Raw genomic sequence first — 22,111 nt, 5'->3', positions numbered from 1 at the left:
TGAATTTTGTGAAAGGTGCGTTTTTGTTTCATGACATCTTTCATCACACAAAAGGCACAAAAAGGTCTTTTTAACGAGGCGCCTTTGTGCAAGGCCCCTTGGGCTAGTCCCCTTGGAATAAGCCATATAGACTTGGCAATTTATAGTAGGTCCCTCGGGCTAGGACTGCTCCCCTTGGAGCAGGTCCTTGGATTAGACACGTTCGTCTAGATCCCTTTTACTAGGCTTTAGGATAAGGCTCTTTGCAGCAGGCTGCTTGGACTAACACTGTTCCAAGGGGGCTGCTTCAAGATGCCTGCGCCAAAATGCCTGCTCCAAGATGCCTAGTCCAAATGACTAGACGAGCTTGCTCCAAGGTGTTTAGTTAAAGGAGGCTGCTCCTAGAGGCCTAGTCCAAGGAGCATACTCCAAGATGCCTAGTTGAAGTGGGGTAGTCTATAGGGCCTAATCCAAGGAGCAAGGAGAATGCTCCAAGATGCCTAGTTCAAATGGCCTAGTCCAAAGGGCCTTATCCAAGAAGTTTGCTTCAAGATGCCTTCTCCAGGATGCATGCTCCAAAATGCCTAAAGATGCATGCCTCAAGATGCCTAGTCCAAGGAGCCTGTTCCAAGGGGTCTAGTCCAAAGGGCCTAATTTCAAGGGGTCTGCTTCAATATGCCTAGTCCAAGGAGCATACTCCTAGAGGCCTAGTTGAAGTGGGGTAGTCTAAAGGGCCTAACCCAAGGAGCCTGCTCCAAGGGGTCTGGTCCTAGGAGAATGCTCCAAGATGCCTAGTTCAAATGGCCTAGTCCAAAGGGCCTTATCCAAGAAGTTTGCTTCAAGATGCCTTCTCCAGGATGCATGCTCCAAAATGCCTCAAGATGCCTAGCCCAAGGAGCCTGCTCCAAGATGCTTAGCGCAAGGGACCTAGTCCAAGGAGCCTGCTCCAAGGGGCTTAATCCAAGGGGTAATCCAAGGGGCCTAGTCAAAGGAGCCTGTTCCAATGGGTCTAGTCCAAAGGGCCTAATTTCAAGGAGCCTGCTTCAATATGCCTAGTCCAAGGGCCTAGTCCAAAACGCCTAGTCCAAAGGGCCTAATCCAAGGAGCATGCTCCAAGATGCCTAGTGGAAGTGGCTTAATCCAAGGCGCCTGCTCCAAGATGTCTGGTCCAAATGGTCTAGTCTTAGGAACCTAGTTTAAGGGGCCAGATCCAAGGGGCTTAGTCTATGGGGTCTGCTCCAAGGGTCCTAATCCAAGGAGCATAGTGCAAGGGGCCTAATGTAAAGGACCTAGTTTAATGGGCGTAAAAGGGATTGGTTGACACTTTCATGATAACCAGCTAAACCAGCCATTGCGAAATAGTGAAACTAGTGTTTCCAATTGTTTTCCTTTAATGTATCTTAAACTTTTCACCAATGTCCAATATCACCCATTGCTCCATTCCAAAAAGGTAAAGAACATCATGATTATACGCCTTCAATAAAGGTGCGTCTGCGGGTGACAGGACGAAGTGCCTGAGTGGTTCGATATTGTTTAGACGATATTGGGCGAAAATTGATGTGGGATTGAGAAAAACAATCCCCCAACCGGAGGTGGTATGAGCCATCGGCAGCCAGCAGATGAACTTTATGAGCTGACGAAAGTCACACGTAGGCGACACCAGAAGGAATCGCTCCGGGTGTCTATTCATGCTCGGCTGCTATGAAGCGAACGATGGAGCAATATTATCTCGTTAGAATGATTCGAGATTCCGTCGGATAAGTAGATGGAGCGGGAGGGTGGTCCGGATATGGTAAGAATATCCTGTCACTGCTACCGAAGGCGGAATCGAAAAGAACTCCAAATGGTAATGGTAATCATCTTGGTTCGCTTATTTATGTGTCGTAGGCGAACGCAAACATGCAATCCGGCCTCCAATCCGTAGTTAAGAATCTCTCAACGTTTCCTCCTATCAGAACGAGTTTGAATTTAATTGGGCTACTTCGGGGGAATTTCATTAGAGGCATCGCATTAGAGCCCCGCATGATTGACTAGCAAAAAAGAGTAGTAAGAAAGAGTGTACCGAGGTGATATTTTGAAGAAGACACTCCAGTGGACGGGAATTGAAAAACAGTAAAGTTTAAGCGAGAAGTTGTGTTAATTAGATTCCAATTAAACTCTCCACTGCGTGCAGAGGGAGATGAGGATGATGAGAACAAGCGTAAAAAAAGAAACGACAGATATTCATGAAATAGCTCCAAGGCTGATACTTCATCGGCAGTTTAGCTTGATTTTGAAGAAGGTGTGACTGTTCTGTTTATATCCACATCAACCTCCCCACAAAAAGAGATCCCTACAATCCGAAACGATAATCCGACTCTTTCGGTACGGTTGTAACGAAAATCCCTCTTTAATCCTACACCACGAAGGTTGAGCGAGATTAAAATCAGTGTCCAATCAGCTTCCCTAACCCTAGCCGTTTTTTTTCCCTCATCTGATCTAGGTTGGGCCCCGTAAGAACTGAAAGTGACCATCGGGCGGTTGCTTCATCATCTTCCTCACGGTTTCGATTAATCAGCATTGCAAATAGAGATTTCTCAACACTCCGGTGGATTGTTTCCCACCATCGCTCGGACAGAAAATGCGTTTTATATTGCATTGTCTGTGGAGTACCTGGGAACCATGCACCCCCCCAATACCTCCGTTCCATAATGCATAAGCGTTGCTCGGTGGCCATCTACATATTCTTGCCCGTTGTTGATTGAGAGAGCAACAGCAAAAAAGCTCAAGAGGAACAAATATTGCTGTTTTTTGAAAACGAGAATCCATTCTACCATCGGCAAACCTTACCAGGAATTGGATATAGCTATTCCTCAAAAAAATCCATCTAGCTCTTTTATATGCGCGCATCTTCACCGATATGCTCTCTCCAGGGGAACTGAATGGGAAACAAATTCTTTCGATCCTAGCTAGGCTCCATCCTGTGCAACACGTAACGCCACGTGTGTCTCCCTGTCCATGCCACCTCCGAGCGGGGGAGCCATATTCGCGTGATCTTTCGCTGCACCTCCTGAGGTGAGCTGATGTAACCAAAGATGTATGGGCAGAGTACTTCTACCACCTAACTTTAGATGAAGAGGAGAGACCTCTGCTTACCATCTTCCGGTATCGATGTTTACCCTCGCTGAGGTTTGGAATTCCTGGTGAGGTGAAGAAATTGAAACAACGGGAATTGCGGCTGCCTGGTCTGTAGTCGCGTGGTATCGCAGATGGGGCGCATGTCGTCGACCGGCGGCATGTGCTAGCAGCATGGCGCAGGCATGTTTATCTGATACCTTGCGAATTTCCCCCCCCCCCCCTCCCAACGCACGTGCGTTTGTGTGTGGCGATGGTGCTAGTATCTAGTCGGACAAATCCACTATTCGCGGCAGATCCATCCATCCAGGTTCGCGCGCGTTAGAGGAAGATGCACCACCACACGACGACTACAACTGTGAGGCTCTCTACTCGATGAGCTCTCTCGCTTACTCACAGCGGCTTTCAATTCCATTGCTGCGGGGGACTTTTTGCTTGCCGTTTGCAATATGCCGTGGTTGCCATCGGGGGATGGCCTCTGGAAGAGGGGTGGCTGAGAGGAATGGGGTGCGCGACTGCAGTTGGTGGCGTATGTAATGGAGACGGGTTCGGAAACATGAACTTGCCCGATCGCACGTTGCCGGCCCACGTGAAGCGGCACCGTTTTGGTATTGGTGCGAGCGAGCGCGTTAGTGTGTTGTGTTTTGTATACCGTTCGAGGGCCACCCTTTTGTATTGCAGCCGGTCCGGACGCAATCTTCCACAATCTGGGAATTTATTATTCTTTGTCAAATTAAATTACCTAAATTATTATACGTTTTGCAAATCTTCTTTGGCATTTATAAATTTTTGTTTTAAATGAAAAACATAAATATTTTAAATTCAATTGATTGATCCTGATTAGCAACATGTGACTTCAGTACGCCGCCATTAGGTAACAACCGTAACGGCGGGAACGCAACAACCCGTGCCGTGTTGTACATAGGGAACGCGTTCCCGCTCTCTACTTTGTCGGTCTTCTTCACACGCATTAGCATTCGACGCTCCGTACCGGCTCTCTGGCGCCCGCGCACTCCTGTGTCCGGGCGTTTATCACCCACAAAAGGGATAGATTCTTTCTCTCTCGCTCTCTCTCTCTTTCGTTACACAAAACGAAACACCACCGCAGGATATCACAACATCCTTTTTCGCATATTTTTCACCGGCACAGTAGCAGCAGCATCCAAGCTAGCCGTGCCCGCTTCGCACAGTCAATTACAGCCAGCAAGTGGTTGGTAACGGTCGTGCAAGCTCCTGTTGCAAAACACCGACTACTATATACAGCAACCGCCGTGTGCGTGAACTACCAACAATACCCGTCGGCATTACAACAGTTGCGCATCGAGAGTTGCTCGAGGCGGAAGTTGAACCTACCAGCACAGTTAGTCAGTGATCGTCGGCCGTACCGGAAAGGTGACAGAAGTGTTGTGCAACTAGTGTGTGTGAAAATAAAAAACAAAAAAAAAGTAAAGCATCCAAGTGAAGATAAAAATTGCATAGTGTGAATTTGTGCTTGAAAAAAAAAAGGTTCGCCAAAATGCGGTGTACTTTTATACATGGAAAGTGCAACAACGATACACGGTCCAAGGTTAACCGCAGCAGTGTGATTGTGTTAAGCTCCGCGATAGAATAACGGTGCACTTCAGTGCATCATCTCCCGGTGTGCGTGTGTATTAGTAGAAAGTGTATCGACTCCCTCCACTTGAGAGACACAGTGGCATTAGACAGGCGTCGATCGCGCTGATAAGTGGCCGTTGTGTTGCATTGAAGCAGTCTGCGTGTGTGTGCATTATCACTAGAGCGTTTTGTAGTGAAAAACAAATAAAATATAATAAGTGAAGGGGGAACAAAAACCACTTGCCGTCGCCATTTGCAAACGGTACAAAAAAGGGTTGCTAAAATCGTATCCAGGGCAGCGCACCAGCAACAACAACATCTGCGCTTGCTTTGTTGTCTAGCTGACAGATTTATGATTAAGCCTACTACCGCTGTTATGTGGTTTATTGAACAATAAACGCAGTAAGTGTGTGTGATTGACGTTCTAAAACTCTCACTCCGCCCAGTTCCTGCCCAGTTCCGTCACCTCGACCACAGTTTCTGCACATCACGTTTTTCGAGTCGCGCTGCATCGTGAGTGATCCGATTCCCATTCACAAACGTGTGTGAGTGTGTGGTCCTATAGGGCTCCATCCCCCCTCCCCTTCATAGAAGCCTCATCAAACCAGAGACAGAGCGCGTACATTGACTGACCTACCGGCGGTGTGGCGTACAAGGTGCTGTTCTAACGTCATCACCGATTAGCCCCGGACACAAACACGCCAAACAAGCTGTGCACAGTTCTTTGCACAACCCGCACACATACCAACGGGACAGCGACAATAGATTGGACGAGAGCGGAAACTAATGAAGGTAAGTAAGTTGCACATGCATCGCACGGTGGTCGACACGTTGGGGCTCCCAGCGTCTAATAGGCGTTTCGTGCGTACTTCGGAAGGGAGGAGGCTATTGGCGAGGGTATTGGAGTTGTATAATCGTTCATGGGGTAGACTATGACGCGATCCTGCTGGTTAGAAGGCAGTTTAGTGATCGCGAGTCTGATGGGTAAGAAATCCTAAGATTAGTAAAGTAGGACTCTTTTAGAAAAAGGTTTTGTTGGAGGACCCGATAACAAAACATTGTAGAAAGGTAGAATCTGTGAGAGTCCTCGATCAAACAAAATATCGCTGGAATACTCTCTTGACACTTCTTGAAGCGACTTTCACCATCCTACGCTCCACCATCTAACGCTAAAAGATGATTAATTTAATGAAATCTCGACCAGACACACTCCAATGCACGACACTTTAATATCCCTGAATGTCCAATGTTTAAAATCCATTTGATGTTACTGGAAATCGTTAACCTTCCTCTAGAGCTATGTTGAAGTGGGGATGCTTCGAAATTACTACGATGGCACTTGTTGATTGTTGATTAAGTTTCTCATTTTTGGGAGTTTCTTGCTGTTATATTCTTTGGTGAAGTACCTCAAGAAAATCTCGTAGGATACTTAAAGAATTAGCGTGCTTGCTTTATTGAACGATTGCCGCCATGTAAAATTAAACATTTTAATAATGTAAAGCATGAACAAAGGAACTCTTTTCATAGCTTTCCTCAAAGTATAGCATTTGTTAGTAGGTTTCCCGGTAACAACACACAAAGCTTTGCCAAGCTACCACATTCTTCTTTGCGCTTCTGCTGCTAATTGGGAGTTAAAAAATCATGAATAATTTTTAGTTAGGTTTTTCATTTCTTCAAACATCTTTTTCCTCAAAAGAAAATGTTTAAAAGTTGAAAAAAGGACATCTTTTCATGCTCTCTCCTATTAACCTTCACACAGATAATTGGTACCGCTGTATTCGAATATTCCCATGCATAAAAAGGACGACATCTTCCCAACGAAGTCAGGCGATCCCCGAAGTCCATTTATGACACGGTTGCAGTGCGAAACCTTTATGAATGGTCGTCCGAGCCTTTTTTTTGTCGTTGCTGAATGAAAAAGCATTTCTATGGGATGTTGCATGGGACGCCTTACGACCCTTCCTTGACACTGTATAATCAAATGCGTCGCCATCGTTTCCTGACGCTTTTCAGATGTTCAGAAAAGAACATTCCATCAGACAAATGGAAGGGAAACCCTCGAGCAAAACTCGCACTTTCGCAAGCGGAATGTGGGGAAAACAGTGTACCGCATCATGCTAGAAAAAAAACCCACGAAACGAAAGTTAGCGCTACCTGAAGTCTATTTTATCCCGTGGCCCCGACACCCACCAGAGCAGTCTGGTAGATTCGCAACTCGGTCCTTGATTTATAAATAAATAATATGTTATACACAGCGGATCGTGATTCTTTCTGGCAACGCCACGTTGCGCAATCCGTTGGCTATGGCTCCCCACTCAGTCGGGATGAGAAGCCCCACGGTTTTTCGTTGTTTCTTTCTTTGTCAGCAAAACCAACACCGAACGTAACAAAATGCTTTTTATTTAAATACCATTCTGTTGTCGCTGCTACTGCTTGATGAGCGTGGGGCGTTTATAATGGCGATTAAAACTTTCCCCGCCAAGATCGGATAAGAACGGCACCATTTTACTCGGGAGACGGTTATTTTAATTAATGCGTACGAAAATAAACACCCGATGAAATATTAATTGATATCGATTCGGCAAATTGTCAGCATAGGCGCAAAATCCCTATCAGAATGCTTGCTCACGAAATTGTTGATTCGCATCTTTGCGCTGAAATGTGGCTAAACTTTTCTACACATAAAAATGTGCATACCAATCGCTGGCTGTGGAGGCTAATATTTACCAGAGCGAAAACTTTATCCCGTGTACCGAATCGGTTAGCATAGAACTCGAGCTTAGCCTCCCATAAAGCTAGGGACCAGGAGAGAGAGAGAGCGAGCGAGAAAAGCGGTGGCATTATGGAATCGATTTGAACATCTTAACTCGTCCAGGATTGTCCGATACAATCGACAGTTGTAGCGAAAACGTGACACACTTCCGGCGGCGACCGTACCTCTCCGGTCCACACAAAACACTTGCCCTTGTCACAGTTGGCACAGCAGCGTTACGCATAAACATCGTCAGATCTCGGATGGGAAATCGGGACCAGGATGGATTGGACCAAATTTGAAAGCCTCCAGTTTTTTTTTCTTGTTGCGACGAGCCAGATCTCTGAAAGAGGAATCTGATTATGGATTTTCCTACGTGAAGAAAAGCCAAATGGAGGCTTCGGACGTTGTTGGTGGCAGCTCTCGAGCTGTATGCGGTCTGTAACGAGAAGCCCACCGAATCCGGCGTCCATTGATGGATGAAACCTAGCAGCATTTTGCAATTCAATTACTCGGTTTAGCAATGCGCGCGTTACCCATTCACACCCTGCAAGACAGGCTGTGATCGCTGAAGGCAGGAATTAGAATAAAATTTTGTGGGTGAAGCTTGTAATGAAACTTGCTGTTTACGGACACATCAACAGGAAGGCAAATGGCGCACGATACTCAATCTAGCTGCTGTATATTTGCACAGTAGAATTCGCTTTGCCGAGGGGTGTAACGATAACATGTTTATCAGATGCAAACAGTCGGAACAACGGGCAAATGGTATGCTTGTTTGAACATTCTCCCACATGTATGCCTGAGTATCCATCCTTTTACTAACATTCCCCAAATATGTATGTTTAGAACGAAAACAGGTTTATTTGCCCAGCGGAAAGAGCTATATTTTCCATCGTACAAACATATGCCACTGTTTGCCAGCGGTAATGGGTGTGTATGTGTGCATTCTATTCGAAATGTTTAGTGTGCAGGATGTTGATGAGACATAACAAAAAGAGCCTTGAGGAAGGAAGATACATCGTTTTATCGGTTAAAATGGTTATTAAAACGAAAAAAGAAGCTCGAGAGATCGAAACGGTAGCCATGCTGCCTTAGTATTGCAACAAAAATCCGACAGAGGGCGCTATCGTCGGGGAAAGAGAATTTTGGCTCTAGTCTACTATTCTTCTTACTTTATGCATGAGTGTATTAGTTTAGTAAGGCTGGAGCTACTGATCAGTCATATACGGCCGAGTCGAGCAAACATTTTATGAGATATGAAAGATAAAGTCGGCTGACAGTTTCATTGCACAACCTCCTTCGTGAAATCCCATACAATGTATGTACGGCTAGATGTACGTATGGCTAAGCAGTGACTCCATCCTAACCTACTTATAACCTAGGATAGCATTAACAAATTAGTTCTATTTTATATTATTTTTTTAATATCTGTTGAGCGAAATTGAAGGCTGCCCGGTGGAAGAGGCGACAACGGCGCAGGTCTTCATACGGCAGGACCTTCGTTAAAATCACATCCCGGACCGTTGCCCCGTAATTGGGGACTGACTATCCAACTACGTGGTATCATTAATTCTAGTAATCATTCATGACCTGAGAGGTTGCCGGGCCAAGAAGAGAGAGAGAGAGAAAATCACATAATTGCTGTGCACTTTGCATTGGCACTTCAAATTCCCGGAAGAGGGCGCTTTCGTCGGCAAAAGCTCATTAGCAGCAATGCGTGAGTTTGGCATTCTAATCGTACATCTTAGAAAAGAAGTAGCATTCAAAATGAGTCCTCGCTTAATGTGTTCCAAGTACGACATTCATAAAAGCCCTCTCATCATGCTTTATATTCATAATCAAATCAATGATGGAAGGGATAAAAAATCCTTGAACGTTCGTTAAAGCTTGGATTGCATTGGCATGACATTTTTATCCTGCCCTTTTGCAAACTACTTTTTTTGATTCGATGAAAAGAATGCGACCGGGAACCATCATGCTGTGGCATTCGTTTCCTTTCCACTGGCATAGTGCAGTTTCATGCGCGTAATTCAATAACACGAGAAGGATCCAATTTGAAGAGCAGGAAATTGAATGGCGAAAAATTCTCCGTTGCTGCAAATAAAAAGCTCAACCACCATCGTTATGGTGGTTCTGGTGGCAAAAACATTCCGAAACCGCACGGTGGTGCATGGTTGCAATGGAAATAGCCTATTCACACTCGGGCACAGCTGGACACGGAGAACACCTTCAACATTCCCCCATCAGCATCCGGACGCGAAAAACCGAAATAGCAGCGCCATGTTTTGTTTCTATTGTGCTTCTGCCCGGTAGAAAGCGTAATTTTTCTTCCATTCCAGCATTCCACCATCCGATGCCACCCAGGGAAAGGGAAAAGATATTCTAAGCTCAACAATGCACTATTTACGCTTCAAGTCCGGGTGTGACTAGAATTTCTAAGGAATTCCACCATCTTTCTTTCTCTGTTTTCATCCATCAACGTGATCAGGGCCACACAAAGTTAAAAACGTAAGCGCCCCGAGCGTGCTGGTGGTGGGTAAAAAGTTGTTGTGTTCTAAAAAAGAACACAACTTGGTTGCCTCGTGAATCTTCTGAACAGAGCGCTAGAAAAACCATCTCTGTCGAAGCCTTTTTACATGGAACTTTGTGTTCACATTCGGGTTCACCACCTTCCCCCGGGGCTGTTGTGGCTAATTTCAGCACTTTGAAAAACTTTCCAACACAAAAGGGTGGCGCCCTCTATTGTTGCTGGTAGTGAGAGCACCTCAGCTCACCGGGACAGAAAACTTTTCAAAAACATCCAACACAGCAAGTGAGTGTGTACAATTTTGTTTGCAAAAGGTATATTCTACTTCATCTCCAGCTTCATCCAGCTCCCTGGTGCAGAAATTGAGAACAATAAGCTGGAAGTGTAGCGCAGCGAAGACAGATGTCTGGCACAGTCATGGAGCACTACTGGCTCCGGCCATGTCCGCACGTGTTCGACAGAGTGCGCACCTGCACGGTTGCATGCTCGGTGGAAACCACGCGGGATGACATTTTGTTGGAGTGGAAAATTTTTGTCCGACCATAGTGCGTTGGTGGACATCGAGACCGACAAGACTTTGGAAGTGCGCCGTGTTGGACACCGAGAGTTGGAGAGCCGTCGCAGTGTCAGAGAATGTAATAATCCCAATATCGAATGTTTTTTTTCGCCCCCCAAACTTTAATCCTCGACAGCACCATACATTTGTTCACATTCATTAGAGACGGTACAGTGAGAGGAGGGCAGACGTTGACGCTCACGTTGCTGAGGTTGTACTTGGCTCGTGCGCTGCCACAATGCCCCTGTTAGGGAAGAAGGTTAATACATTTCCTTTACCGCCTCACCACCGTGTGTGGGAGTGATTATGTACCGAACCTTTGGCGAACGCACGCAGGAAACTGAAACGGGATTAGACGGTTCGGCCGTGGTGTCTTCCTTGTTGGGCACTTCTAGTGCTTCATTGACTCATGCACCTACGTACGGACGGAACAGTACGGGGCGAGAAAAAAAAGGGGACACCGGAAAAGGTCACTGTGCGCTAACGTAACTCGCTCACGTACACACAGTCCTGTGTCCAGTGTTGTGTGTGGTGCGCGGGAATGTGTTAACAAATCTCCACTCCCAAAGTCCACTCCGATAAGTCCGAATCTGGTATGTACATATCCAGAACCCTATTATATAGCAACGGCCCAGGAGGAGTCTCCGACCCGAGATAAACGCATCGCACCGGTTGTCAAACGCAAAACCAGCCCCATGTGACATTTTGAGGGCGATCCTCGCTCCTCACACTCGAGCGCTCGATTTGAATGCGATGGTAAATTTGTAGATTAACATATCTGATTGGCATTCAGATGAAGAATTCATATCCCAGAAAAGGTTCGCCAGAATATGTGTGTAAGATCAGGGCGGTCAGGATTACTGAGGACACCAACCAAGTCAATCTCTTATCTCCAAGTTACGCTTCCTTTCGCGTTGCGGTTTTACAAAGTGAAGCTATCCCAAAGTCTTGCTGCGGAACTCTGAGCATGGAAATTATGACATAAATATCCAGCGCCAGACCAAACACGCCTCTTAATTTTGGGTGACGTAAGTGTGTGCTTGTAACTGTAACGTAACGTAGTAGCGTGGCGCTTATCATTATTACCATTTGCCCTTTGCCCCGAAAACGGTGGAACGATAAATATAAAACCGATGTATGGGCATGACTAATCACGGTTGACTGAGTGGCGTGGTGGGATCGTGTTTATCGTGCACCATAAATAGCATTTAAGGAACTTCTGAGGAACAGTTTAATTGCCAATATGTTTTCCGTTTGATATTATATTGGTTTCCAATGGTTTGGTTCCAATTTATTTCTCTCTATCTGTGGTATTTGTTGTGTTATAATCCTTATATCCTGCTTTAAGCAAATCGTATTACTTTACTCATGTTTGTTTTTGTTTTGTTATTAATCAATTGTTCGTCCTGTTCTTGTTTTCTCTTCACTTTTCTTGCTCTTTTCTTTCGTTTCTTTCCTACTAACAAAAAACCTCTCTTTAGCAAGCGATACCAATGGATACAAGAGCTCGGTTCGATAAATCAGATCCTCGCTCCCAAACCTCTAGTCGTCAAACGCAAACAGATTATCCTTCAAAGGACACTTAAAAACCAAAAGTCTAGACGCACTAGTTCGAAGCAACTATCCTACTTAGTTTCTATAGTTGTATCGGTCCCCATTAATTGAGCACTCCGACCAAGTCAACGGTTCTCGAATTAACAAGAATTCCCTACTGTCCTTTCCCGCCACTAAACTCCGTCAATCCCGGAATCCCGGAACATTTCCGCCAGTCCGGCACGAGGAAACTCTTTGGAGGCAAATCGGTGTCGGGAGCGAGCCTAGGTTGAAGCATGGAATGGCTGCTGGCGAATCCGCAGATCAACAGCACCTTCGGTTCGCTGGGGACGTTCGAGGACGATGTGTACCACGTCAGCGAGGACTGTCTGGTAACGCTGGAGGAGATCATCTGTAAGCTGGCAGTGGAGGATGCGACCCTGCGAACATTTCGCCGGGCGATCGGGTTCGGTCAGAACGTCAAGAACGACATCGTCCCACTGCTGGTGAACGCGAAGGATGTGAAGATAATCGACACGACGATTCGGTTGCTGGTGAACCTAACCGTGCCGGTAGAATGTTTGCTACCGGTCGACCTCGTGTCCAAGTCGGAGATCGGTCGGCATACGATCTTCGAGCTGAACAAGCTGCTCATCACGAGCAAGGAAGCGTTCGTCGACTGGAAGACCACCAAGGCGGTGATCGACCACATGAAGGGTATCCTGGAGCGGGACACGAAGCTTTCCATCCAGCAGTGTGACAGCGTCAACAACTGCCTTCTGCTGCTCCGCAACATCCTGCACGTGCCGGAGATGGGTACGGGCGTTGGTTCGCACCACGGGGGTAGCTTCCCGACGGCGGGCCACAACACCTCCTTCCAGAACCAGATCATCTGGAACCTGTTTACACAGAGCATCGACAAGCTGCTCATCTACCTGATGTCCTGTCCGCAGCGGGCGTACTGGGGTGTCACGATGGCGCAGCTGGTGGCGCTCATGTACAAGGATCAGCACATCAGCACCCTGCAGAAGCTGCTGAACCTGTGGTTCGAGTCGACGCTGTCGGAGAGCTCGGAAGACAACGAGAGTAACACGTCGCCGCCGAAGCAGTGCAGCGGAGACTCCAGTCCCATGCTCACGTCCGACCCGACGTCCGACTCGTCCGACAATGGTGAATGTCTACGCCGGGAACGGACGACCGTTCCCGGGCAGCAGCCGTCGTTGCTGCAGCACAAGCCGCAGCACCAAACGCAGAACTTTGAACCAGCCGGACTTATGAACGCTATTTGCATTTTAGGCAGTGGCAAAATGCCATCGTCCATGAGCAAGGAATGTTCGTCCGAGGCGCCGCAGGTCAACGCGCGCATGGTTGCCGACTTCCCGACCCAGATCATACTCTCGCGGGCGATCAAATCCCACCAGATGTACCACCAAACGCTGAAGGCGAACGCGACCGACGGGTGTATCCTGGGCGGGGCGACCTGCGGAAGCTGCTGCAATGGTGGTGGTGGTGGTGGTTGTGGTGGCGCGGGCGGCAAATCCTCCTGCAACGGGTCTGGCGCGCATCATCATCAGCAGCAGCAGCAGCAACAGCAGCAGAACCTGTGCGACCACCAGAAGACCACCGCATGTACTTCCGATGTGCAGGAAGTTAGCCGAAACTTTGTATGTTCTTGTGCACTGTGCTGGGTTTATAATTTATTAACTTTTTCTTTCAGACCAAAAAGTCTAAAGGTGGACCGTGCTCCAAGAGTCTCGATTCGTCCTCGAGTAGCGGCAGCAGCTCGTCGGGCATTTTCTGCAAACAGTCTACCGTCACCTCGGTAAAAGAGCAAGCAATGAAAGAGTGCAATAAATCGCTCAATGGACAGCAATCGTGTCAGCAGCAGCAGCAGCAGCAGCAACAACAGCAACAGCAGCAGCAGCAGCAGCAGCAGCTACAGTCACCTCCAAAGTCACCAACATCGCAGTCCCAGCAACAACAGCAATCACAGCAAACACAAAAACAGATACAAGTCTCGCTGTCGGAGAACTCCGACTGTGGCTACGGTACGCAGGTGGAGAAGGAGTCCATCTCCACCTCGAGCAACGAGGACGACAGTCCGCATCAGAAACCGATCCATCAGAAACCACCCTCCAACCAGAAGCAGCGCTTCAATGCGGCCAACAAGCAGCGCAATCCGGTGTCCGTGCAGGAGAAGAAAGAATTGCGCCGCAAAAAGCTGGTAAAGCGGGGCAAGAGCAACATGTGAGTATGGGCAGCAGGCATTTCAATTCGAATTTCATTACGACATTTCTTGACACCTCCGTTCTTACACACTCCACCTCCGTACTCCGTACCGCCCATTAGCATCAACATGAAGGGTCTCATGCATCACGTCCCAACCGACGACGATATATCGCACATCCTGAAAGAGTTTACGGTCGACTTTCTGCTGAAAGGTTACGGCTATCTGGTGCACGAACTGCACACGCAATTACTGTCGGATCTGGTAAGTCCCTTCAGCGGCGGAGGTTTAATTTGACGTCCGTGCGGTTGAATGCTTCCGGTGCGATTTAATATTCCGGTGCTGGTTGAGTGCTACCGCTTACCACGGGACCTCGAGTGCACCGCTTTACATTGGGTATGGATTGTAATTGCGAAGCATTCGCTACGCCGCAATGGCTCGCACTTCAGTCCGTGGCCGGAAAGAAATGAGATGAAATATTCATAAATTCTTGTGGCTTGGCCTTCACAGCGTTTATCAGGTCAAAGCACAAGACGCATTAAGAATGCAAGATGCACTACTTGTTTCTAACGTTCAAAATTGTTTAATTAAAGTGTACAGGGTTTATGGTTGTTCTTTGCCCTGGTAAACCTTGTAAGACCGGGAACCATTCGTCCTTAATTCCACACTTGAAAAACCGATGCTTATTATCCTCTCATTCCCTAACCTCGCCCGACGCTTAGCAAGTGCAAATCGACACATCGCACTTTTTCTGGCTGGTAACGTACTTCCTGAAGTTTGCCACCCAGCTTGAGCTGGACCTGGAGCACATCAACAGTGTCCTGTCGTTCGACATCATAAGCTACCTTACGTACGAGGGCGTGATGCTATGCGAGCAGTTGGAACAGCTTAGCAGAGCTACCGAAACAGACATAAAGCCCTGTTTGCGAAGGATTCATCTGGTGAGCACACCGCGAGGCACAAACCCGCTTCTCCCTGGAGGAGCAGCACGTACTTATCTGGGCGCATTGTCCCCCGCTTTCTATTGTCGTTTTGTAGGTTGTAACAGCGATAAGAGAGTTTCTGCAAGCTCTTGATACGTACAAGAAGAGTACCCACCTGACAAAGGTAAGCAGCCGCTCGTTCCTCCCTCGTCTGGCGTTCAGGTGCCAATCATCGAGATGGAGTTTAGAATTTTCTATTTATACATTTCCTCCAATCTACCGCTCCGACGTCCAACCACAGGAGGACAAAGAGAAGCTTAAGCTGCTCCAGCTGCAGATAAGCTGTACGGAGGATTTGCGGTGTCTGTTTGTGCTGCTGCTCCGATGCTACAATCCCAACATTCAAAGCCGCCAGTATCTGCAGGACTTAATCGTGACGAACCACACGCTCCTGCTGCTGCTCGACGGCGTCCGGGAACTGACCGCCGACGGCATCCCGGGTGACATGCTGGGCCACATCAAACAGTAAACAGAAACCACACACAAACAAACTAGCACAATTGAACCATAAATGGAAGGCCGTTTTCCGTTTCTGGGAAAGATTTCCCGACTCTAACCGGCTCTCTCTCTCTCTCTCTCTCTCTCTCTCTCTCTCTCTCTCATTTGTGTGTGTGTTGTTCCTTCGCTTTCCGTCTATTTGCAGGTTTGCGACGGTGGAGATAATGCACCAGTACGGTTTACTGCTGGAAGATTTCCGTGAGAATGGGGCGTTTGTGAACGATTGCATCTTCACGATGATGCACCACGTGGGTGGGGATTTGGGACAGATCAATGTGTTGTTTCAGCCGAGCATACTGAAAACGTACTCCCAGATCTGGGAGACGGAGTATGAGCTGTGCGATGTAAGTAGGGCTTGTGATTTTTTGCTGGGGAAGGGTGTCCTCATGTGGCGCGCTAATCTATAACCATTTTCGACGATATTCAGGATTGGTCCGATTTGATCGAGTACGTCATCCACAAGTTCATCAACACACCGCAACCGGCCCCGCTGACCCTGTCCACAACGCTACCGGATATTGGCACGCAGCTGCTATCGAGCAATCTGCTCGTTACCTGGACCCAGGAGGAGAAGGACTCCCTGCACTGGTACTACGTGCAGTGTCGTCAGAGCAAATGCGTCGTGGCGGATATTCTGAAGCTATTCCAGGAGAACGGAAATCAGCAAAAGACGCGCCTCTCCATCATTGAGCAACTTCTGGAGCAGAACATCATCACGCTCATCCAGTACGACGATCTGATGAAGGTGGAAAATCCGGACTACGAGCGCAATGTCCAGACGCCGGCCCTATCGGTCGCTTCGGCTGACTCGCCGAAACCGGAGGACGGTGACTCGAAGTCATCGTCCAAGGCGGTCGACGACATACAGGTGTTGCGCGATCGGCTTCAGAAGGAAAATCGCGGAAAGCTGATCGCTTGGTTGCAGAAGAGTTTGCTGGACTGTTGTTTCGTGAAGCTGAACCTGCTGAGTGGCAACATCTACGTGACGACGGGCACCGGTGGCAATATGGGTGTGGTCGTCATGGAGCCCGTGTCCTACCATTGCATCTGTAAGGATACTTGGCGTTACTTGAGCTATTCCTAAGCTATTAATTCTAACCTTCCTGCCCAATTCTTCCTTTATCTCCAGTGAAAAAGAAATCCATCCCGGTTGTGCCCTGGAACCAGGACCAGTTTGCGATACTGTCCTACCAACCGTTCATCCTGCTGCTGCACAAGCTCGGCTTCCATCTGCCAGCCGACGCGAAGAAGATGTTTGTGCGCATTCCAGAATTCTGGACCGCGGACATACTCTATAACATTGCGCTCAAGCTTGGCCCGCTGGATAAATGTAAGTACGCAACGGTGGGAGACTTTGGTGCCAGGCATGTTCCCAAAAAACGCCTGCGCTCTACCCATCTCCGTAATGCATTCTAAACAACCCCAACTGCTGCCCCAAACATTTCCCACGGGGGATATTTCCAACAAGCCATTAAACGTGATTTCTTTTTCTCTCTCTTCCTCTGTGTCTTCCCTTTTGTTTCTTCTGCATACCGGCTGACGGACGCACGACGCTTCTCTCTCTTCAACGCTCTCTCTCTCTCTCTGTTCTTTCTATTTCTTCCCGTACAGCGATTCTCAAGTTCGATCTCAAGTACCTCAACAAGGTGCTTTCGATGGAGAAACAAGCTAAGGCCGACCCTTGCCCGCCGAACGATGCTCGGTTAGAGAACTTTGGATTATCAAGGTCCAGTTAGCCAAGTCATAACCACACACACACCATTCAGGTTAACTACTTTCAGTTTGATGTGTTTTAGGACCGCGTCAGGGGGAAGCGCACGGCTCCTGTCTGGAATTCGGAGCGAGCCCTGGGTTTTTGGGGGGGGGGGGAAGGGTTTGGATTTGGGTTTGGGGCACGAGCGAGCGCAACTTCTGACCGCAGGCACCACCAGGCACGATACCGTACGCGTACGCCCGCTCGCCCGTTCGATTCCGCGGGCCGTCCGTCCGTGGCTCTAAGGGGCGCGCGTGTGTGCGCACGGTTGGGCCGTGCCTGCGCTTAAAACGATCATTTTTCCTTTTTTTGGTAGCATCTTAGGTTTCTTATGCGTTTTTTTTTAACTTCTTAATGTTATTGTTTTGTTTTTCATGCAACACTCACATTAGTTAAGTGTGTATATGTTTTGTTAACCGTTGCGAGTTTAATTTACTTTAAGGAGCTAGGCTATTGACTACTCATAAGTATTCATTCTAACGAGCAGGGATATTCACTCGCAAGCAATTAGATCGATAGTTCATGCATGAATCCTTTGTTTTGTTTTAGCCAGTAGTGTCCAACTCGTTTCTCACTCTTGCTTCTCCTCACATCAGCTGGCTTTTCCTTCATGTGCGACGCCGTGTGCGATGGTTTGTTGGTGTGGTCTGGCAAGTAATTAAACTTTTGCAAACTTTAACCCAAATCAAATTGATATTGATTACACGTGGAAATGAAATCGAGAGCCAGGGTTCTGTTATTGAATTTCCTGTTAGACGCAATAACTCCCGAGCCATCAATCATAATCGTCCGAGGGAAAACTTCCCACCCCTCCAGACCACACAATCCATAACGCACGGAGTCAGCATTCAGTAATCAGTACCAGCTGCAAAAGTTTTCCGACTACCGATAGCACCGACTGATAATATCCCATTCTCCCTCTCTCTCTCTTCACTCTCATCCCGACTGCAGATTCAGCCCTCAAATCACAACTAACTGGCTTGATGTAGTGATGCGCAATAAGGCAGTGCAGAGGTAAGCCGACCTGGGCGACCGGAAAATACTCATTAGCGTAATTGCTGGCAGACTGCCTATCCGATCGATCCGGCCGGAGTGCGAAAATGATTTCGTCCTCACGTCCTCGTACCGGAAGCGGTATCCATTTTTGTCCGCACTAGGTTAACACAATGCTCTTACTGTTTGTCTCTAACCACTCCGCTCCACAGCAAGCGCAAGCTGGATTTGCCCGGCCCGTCAAAGGTTATCGATACGGCCAACGCTACCCATCCGAGTGCGACGCTCAAGACGGGCGGAAAACCGGCCGCCCAGTCGAAAATGCTGCACGACCTTTCGATCATCGTCGAATCGAACGATGACGATGATGACGAACTGCCGGCCGATGAGGACGATGGGTTGGACAGCTCGGAGGTGCCGGTGCTGGAGGAGCATGATGTCGTCAGGTAGGTCTAGCGCACTATCTCAAACACTCTCGAGCCCAGGCCGGACCGGTGGTGAGAGGATAAATTATGCGTTCAATCAATTTTCCAGTGCGAATCAATTTGTCCACAACTAAGCGACTGTTGTCGTCGCTCGGCGTCGTCATCGTCGTCGGTGGTGGTTTATGCGAGCGCATAATGTTTGGGGACATTGTGCACCATGTGCGTGAAGTGTAAGGTCACTGCGAAGGGTGGTTGGGCGGGTTGGCACTGGCAACATGACTTTGCTTTCACATAACGTAACACACGATTTGTAAAATGGGCAAAATGCAAGCTTGTTAGATGATTGAATGGGCGGACAAATTATGCCCGCTCGGACTAGGGGAGTACTAGTGGACATATGTAGCCATGGCATTATGGTAGTGTCTCTATTGCAGGGGTTTCGCAGAAGTTTTTTTGAAGATGGAATAAAAAATATTTTTAAATTTGTTTTTGAGAAATAATTTGGATTAAAGCGATATTTAGCCAATTTTTGGAAATTTATTTTTGGTTCGTTGTGCTTTAAATTTATTTTCTCTTTGGTGTTCCTTTATATGATTTTATTTTGTTGAGGTTTAGAATCATTTTAGGCAATTTAGATGTTTTGTTTTGTCTCTTAAACTTATGTTTTAATGACTTGTATTTCATTTGAAGCTTTCACTCTTTTAATTATTTTTAAAAAGTATTATGAATTGATATTTATTTCCAAATTTTTTATGACCTTCACGTTCGATTGACTCATTCTGGATATCGAAGCAAAATTCAGTCGTCAATTTTTTTTCGCGGGGCGTATGGAATTTTTTACACTCATCGTCTAGTTTTCAGCCTTTCCAAAGTTTACAAAAAATTGCACTAAGTTTTATGGTAAAAAAATCCATTTTCTCGCTATAACTTTACGGGTGCGAGAGTTTCTTGCTTGGAATGCCCTGCCCTGCACCACATGGCATCGCACTATCGTTGGGTTCTCCTGTCTAGAATGGGATTTCCATGCTCCAACCCTTAGGATCGAATGGCGTGCTTTTTGTCTTCGCCTTCGACTGGTGCGGTAGAATTGAAATGTTCATTTAATGGTGATTTATTTCCAATAACCATCGGACTGCCATCGGAGGTGCTGCATATGAGACAGCCTTTTAAACACGATTCACGAACGCACCACCACTTCGGTGCATGCAAACCAGGGAAGGCATAATTGATTGCGCCTCAAGGCAGTGACTGAGTGGAGAAGAGAATGGGTCCTACGTTGTCCTCCAGTGGCCAGTGAATCGTGTGGTGTCATGCTGCCACGGGCGTGATAAATTCATCCTTAATTAAGTTAGAAGCCCTTAAATTTGTATCGTTTCGAGCTGAGTTCTAGCACCTAGTAAACGGGAGTTAATTATCGGTTAATTATATGCGATTTTTCCACTTTTATTTTTCACGCTCTTCGTGGTGGTGCTCCCGTGATGCCTGCAGTGCTTGTGAGACCGCTTCTGTCGCCTCGGACCTGACACGCATGTACGTGAGCGACGAAGACGACAAGCACGACATTGTGCCACCGATTTTGTAAGAAAAATTCTCAAAAAAAAAAACTGACTGTGCAAAAGTCACAGTCGACGAAAGAGAGTAGTTACCTTTAGCACCTAGTACACACACCTTTACACAAACCCACACACGTACCATTTCCCGCCTTGTTGCTGTTACTGTCGGATGTTTGTGGGCACGTTAAATGTGCCCAAAAGATTAACTTTCCCAACATCCAACGCACACACACACACACACACACGACACCCCACATGGCATGTTATCAATTGAATCTGTTGCTTTCTAGGAGCCAGCTGTTAACTCGCGTTTGCTCCTAGCGGAGCAAAATGAACCCACTTCCAGGAATGTCAAACCAAAGCCTTATGCAAAAAACAGAAATCCGACAGCTAATTAATCCATACCACTTAGATCGCCTGCAAATAGAGCTTCAATGTTTCTGTGTTTGTTCAAAGTTAGTAAGATAATGTGCGATGCACCTACCTACCAAGAGCTCCACCGGAAGCCATTAAGAACGTTGGATCATTCGATCCAGATCAGTGTACTACTGTGTGGAAATTAAATTAGATGTAAAAAAGACACCCTAAAAATACACAGCACAGAATCACAGAAAAGATGTACTATCTTCATGTTGAACACACATACATATGATGTTGCTCTCGATTGGCTGTAAAATTCAACGGGAAAACAAAACACATTGGACATTCGCACCCGATTGGATGAGAGAGAGAGAGAGAAAGAAAATCGTCAAACGATTAACCGAAAACCAGAGAATGCTGTTAAAGATTACGTACGAGCGGAGAGCTTGCAGGGTTAAAATACCACCAGAGGTTTATAAGAAAGGTTACCATTATGTCTACACATAAGGGTATAGAGCGTTATTCTATTACTGCATTGACGTTTTATGTCATGTTTTCCTTCGATTTTGTCGGAGCTTGTTTGTTTGTTTCTGTTCGATGACTCGAGTTTCAACCTGCCCGCGAAAAGGTACGGGACGGATCACCCGTCCGTGACGGATTATAGAAAGACTGCATCAAAAGAACCTGGAACCAATCAAAGTGCTATTTGACAAAATATATTTGCAACGGTACAAACAAAAAGAAACAGATCGAAGGTACATCGAAACGCGCGTGAAGGACACTATTTGTGGAAAAATAGTTTTCTGGATAGCGTACCGTAGTGATTAGGGAAACCTGGCTAAGAAAAAAGGTGACGGCCCGGTGTCGAGTGAGAGAGGAATGCTGCGAATTGGAACGAGGCATCTGCAACGGAAACGCTTTTGAGACAGAGAGGAGGCAGTATCAGTGAAACAGAAAATAATCAAACAAGCAAAACAAAGCAAACGGCAAAGAAAACAAGCGAGGAAATACTAATTTGTAACAAGAGCTTTTACTTCTACTACTACTACTACTACTACTAGTGCACGTTTTTGCACCGGGACAGCGCCTCTAGCTGTGTACCCGTGTGCATTAAATATAGTTTATGTAAAACAGGTTTAAAAATGAAAAGGAAAATAAATGTAGCTATTTGTGGAGCCGATGCGTCGATAGTGATTAACAAAAGGAGAAATAAATTTAGATAAAATAATGGTTGAAGAACTTTGGTGAGTATGTAACGA

General features: G+C 46.9%; 1 protein-coding gene across 3 annotated transcripts; it reads left to right on the top strand.

Moving 5' to 3' along the window:
- Window positions 1-4,284: 4,284 nt before the first annotated feature.
- On the top strand, window positions 4,285-22,027 carry LOC118509183 (protein timeless). 3 transcript variants are annotated; one of them, XM_036049450.1, is made up of 15 exons: window positions 4,285-5,481; window positions 12,009-13,230; window positions 13,357-13,709; window positions 13,778-14,307; window positions 14,410-14,551; window positions 15,010-15,228; window positions 15,326-15,394; window positions 15,512-15,735; window positions 15,914-16,112; window positions 16,196-16,817; window positions 16,898-17,098; window positions 17,380-17,494; window positions 18,473-18,535; window positions 18,727-18,960; window positions 20,428-22,027. In XM_036049450.1, exons 2-15 carry the CDS (start codon window positions 12,357-12,359, stop codon window positions 20,519-20,521), a joined length of 3,939 nt encoding a protein of 1,312 aa, XP_035905343.1. In that variant the 5' UTR covers window positions 4,285-5,481; window positions 12,009-12,356; the 3' UTR covers window positions 20,522-22,027. The 3 variants fall into 3 exon arrangements, with proteins under 3 accessions (XP_035905343.1, XP_035905344.1, XP_035905342.1); XM_036049451.1 differs by having other exon boundaries at window positions 13,357-13,724; window positions 17,380-17,470; XM_036049449.1 differs by having other exon boundaries at window positions 13,357-13,724.
- The last annotated feature ends 84 nt before the right edge of the window (window positions 22,028-22,111 follow it).

The sequence above is a fragment of the Anopheles stephensi genome, chromosome 3 (genome assembly GCF_013141755.1).
Source record: "Anopheles stephensi strain Indian chromosome 3, UCI_ANSTEP_V1.0, whole genome shotgun sequence".
Lineage (NCBI taxonomy): Eukaryota > Metazoa > Arthropoda > Insecta > Diptera > Culicidae > Anopheles > Anopheles stephensi.
This window is presented reverse-complemented; position numbering and strand designations above follow the sequence as displayed.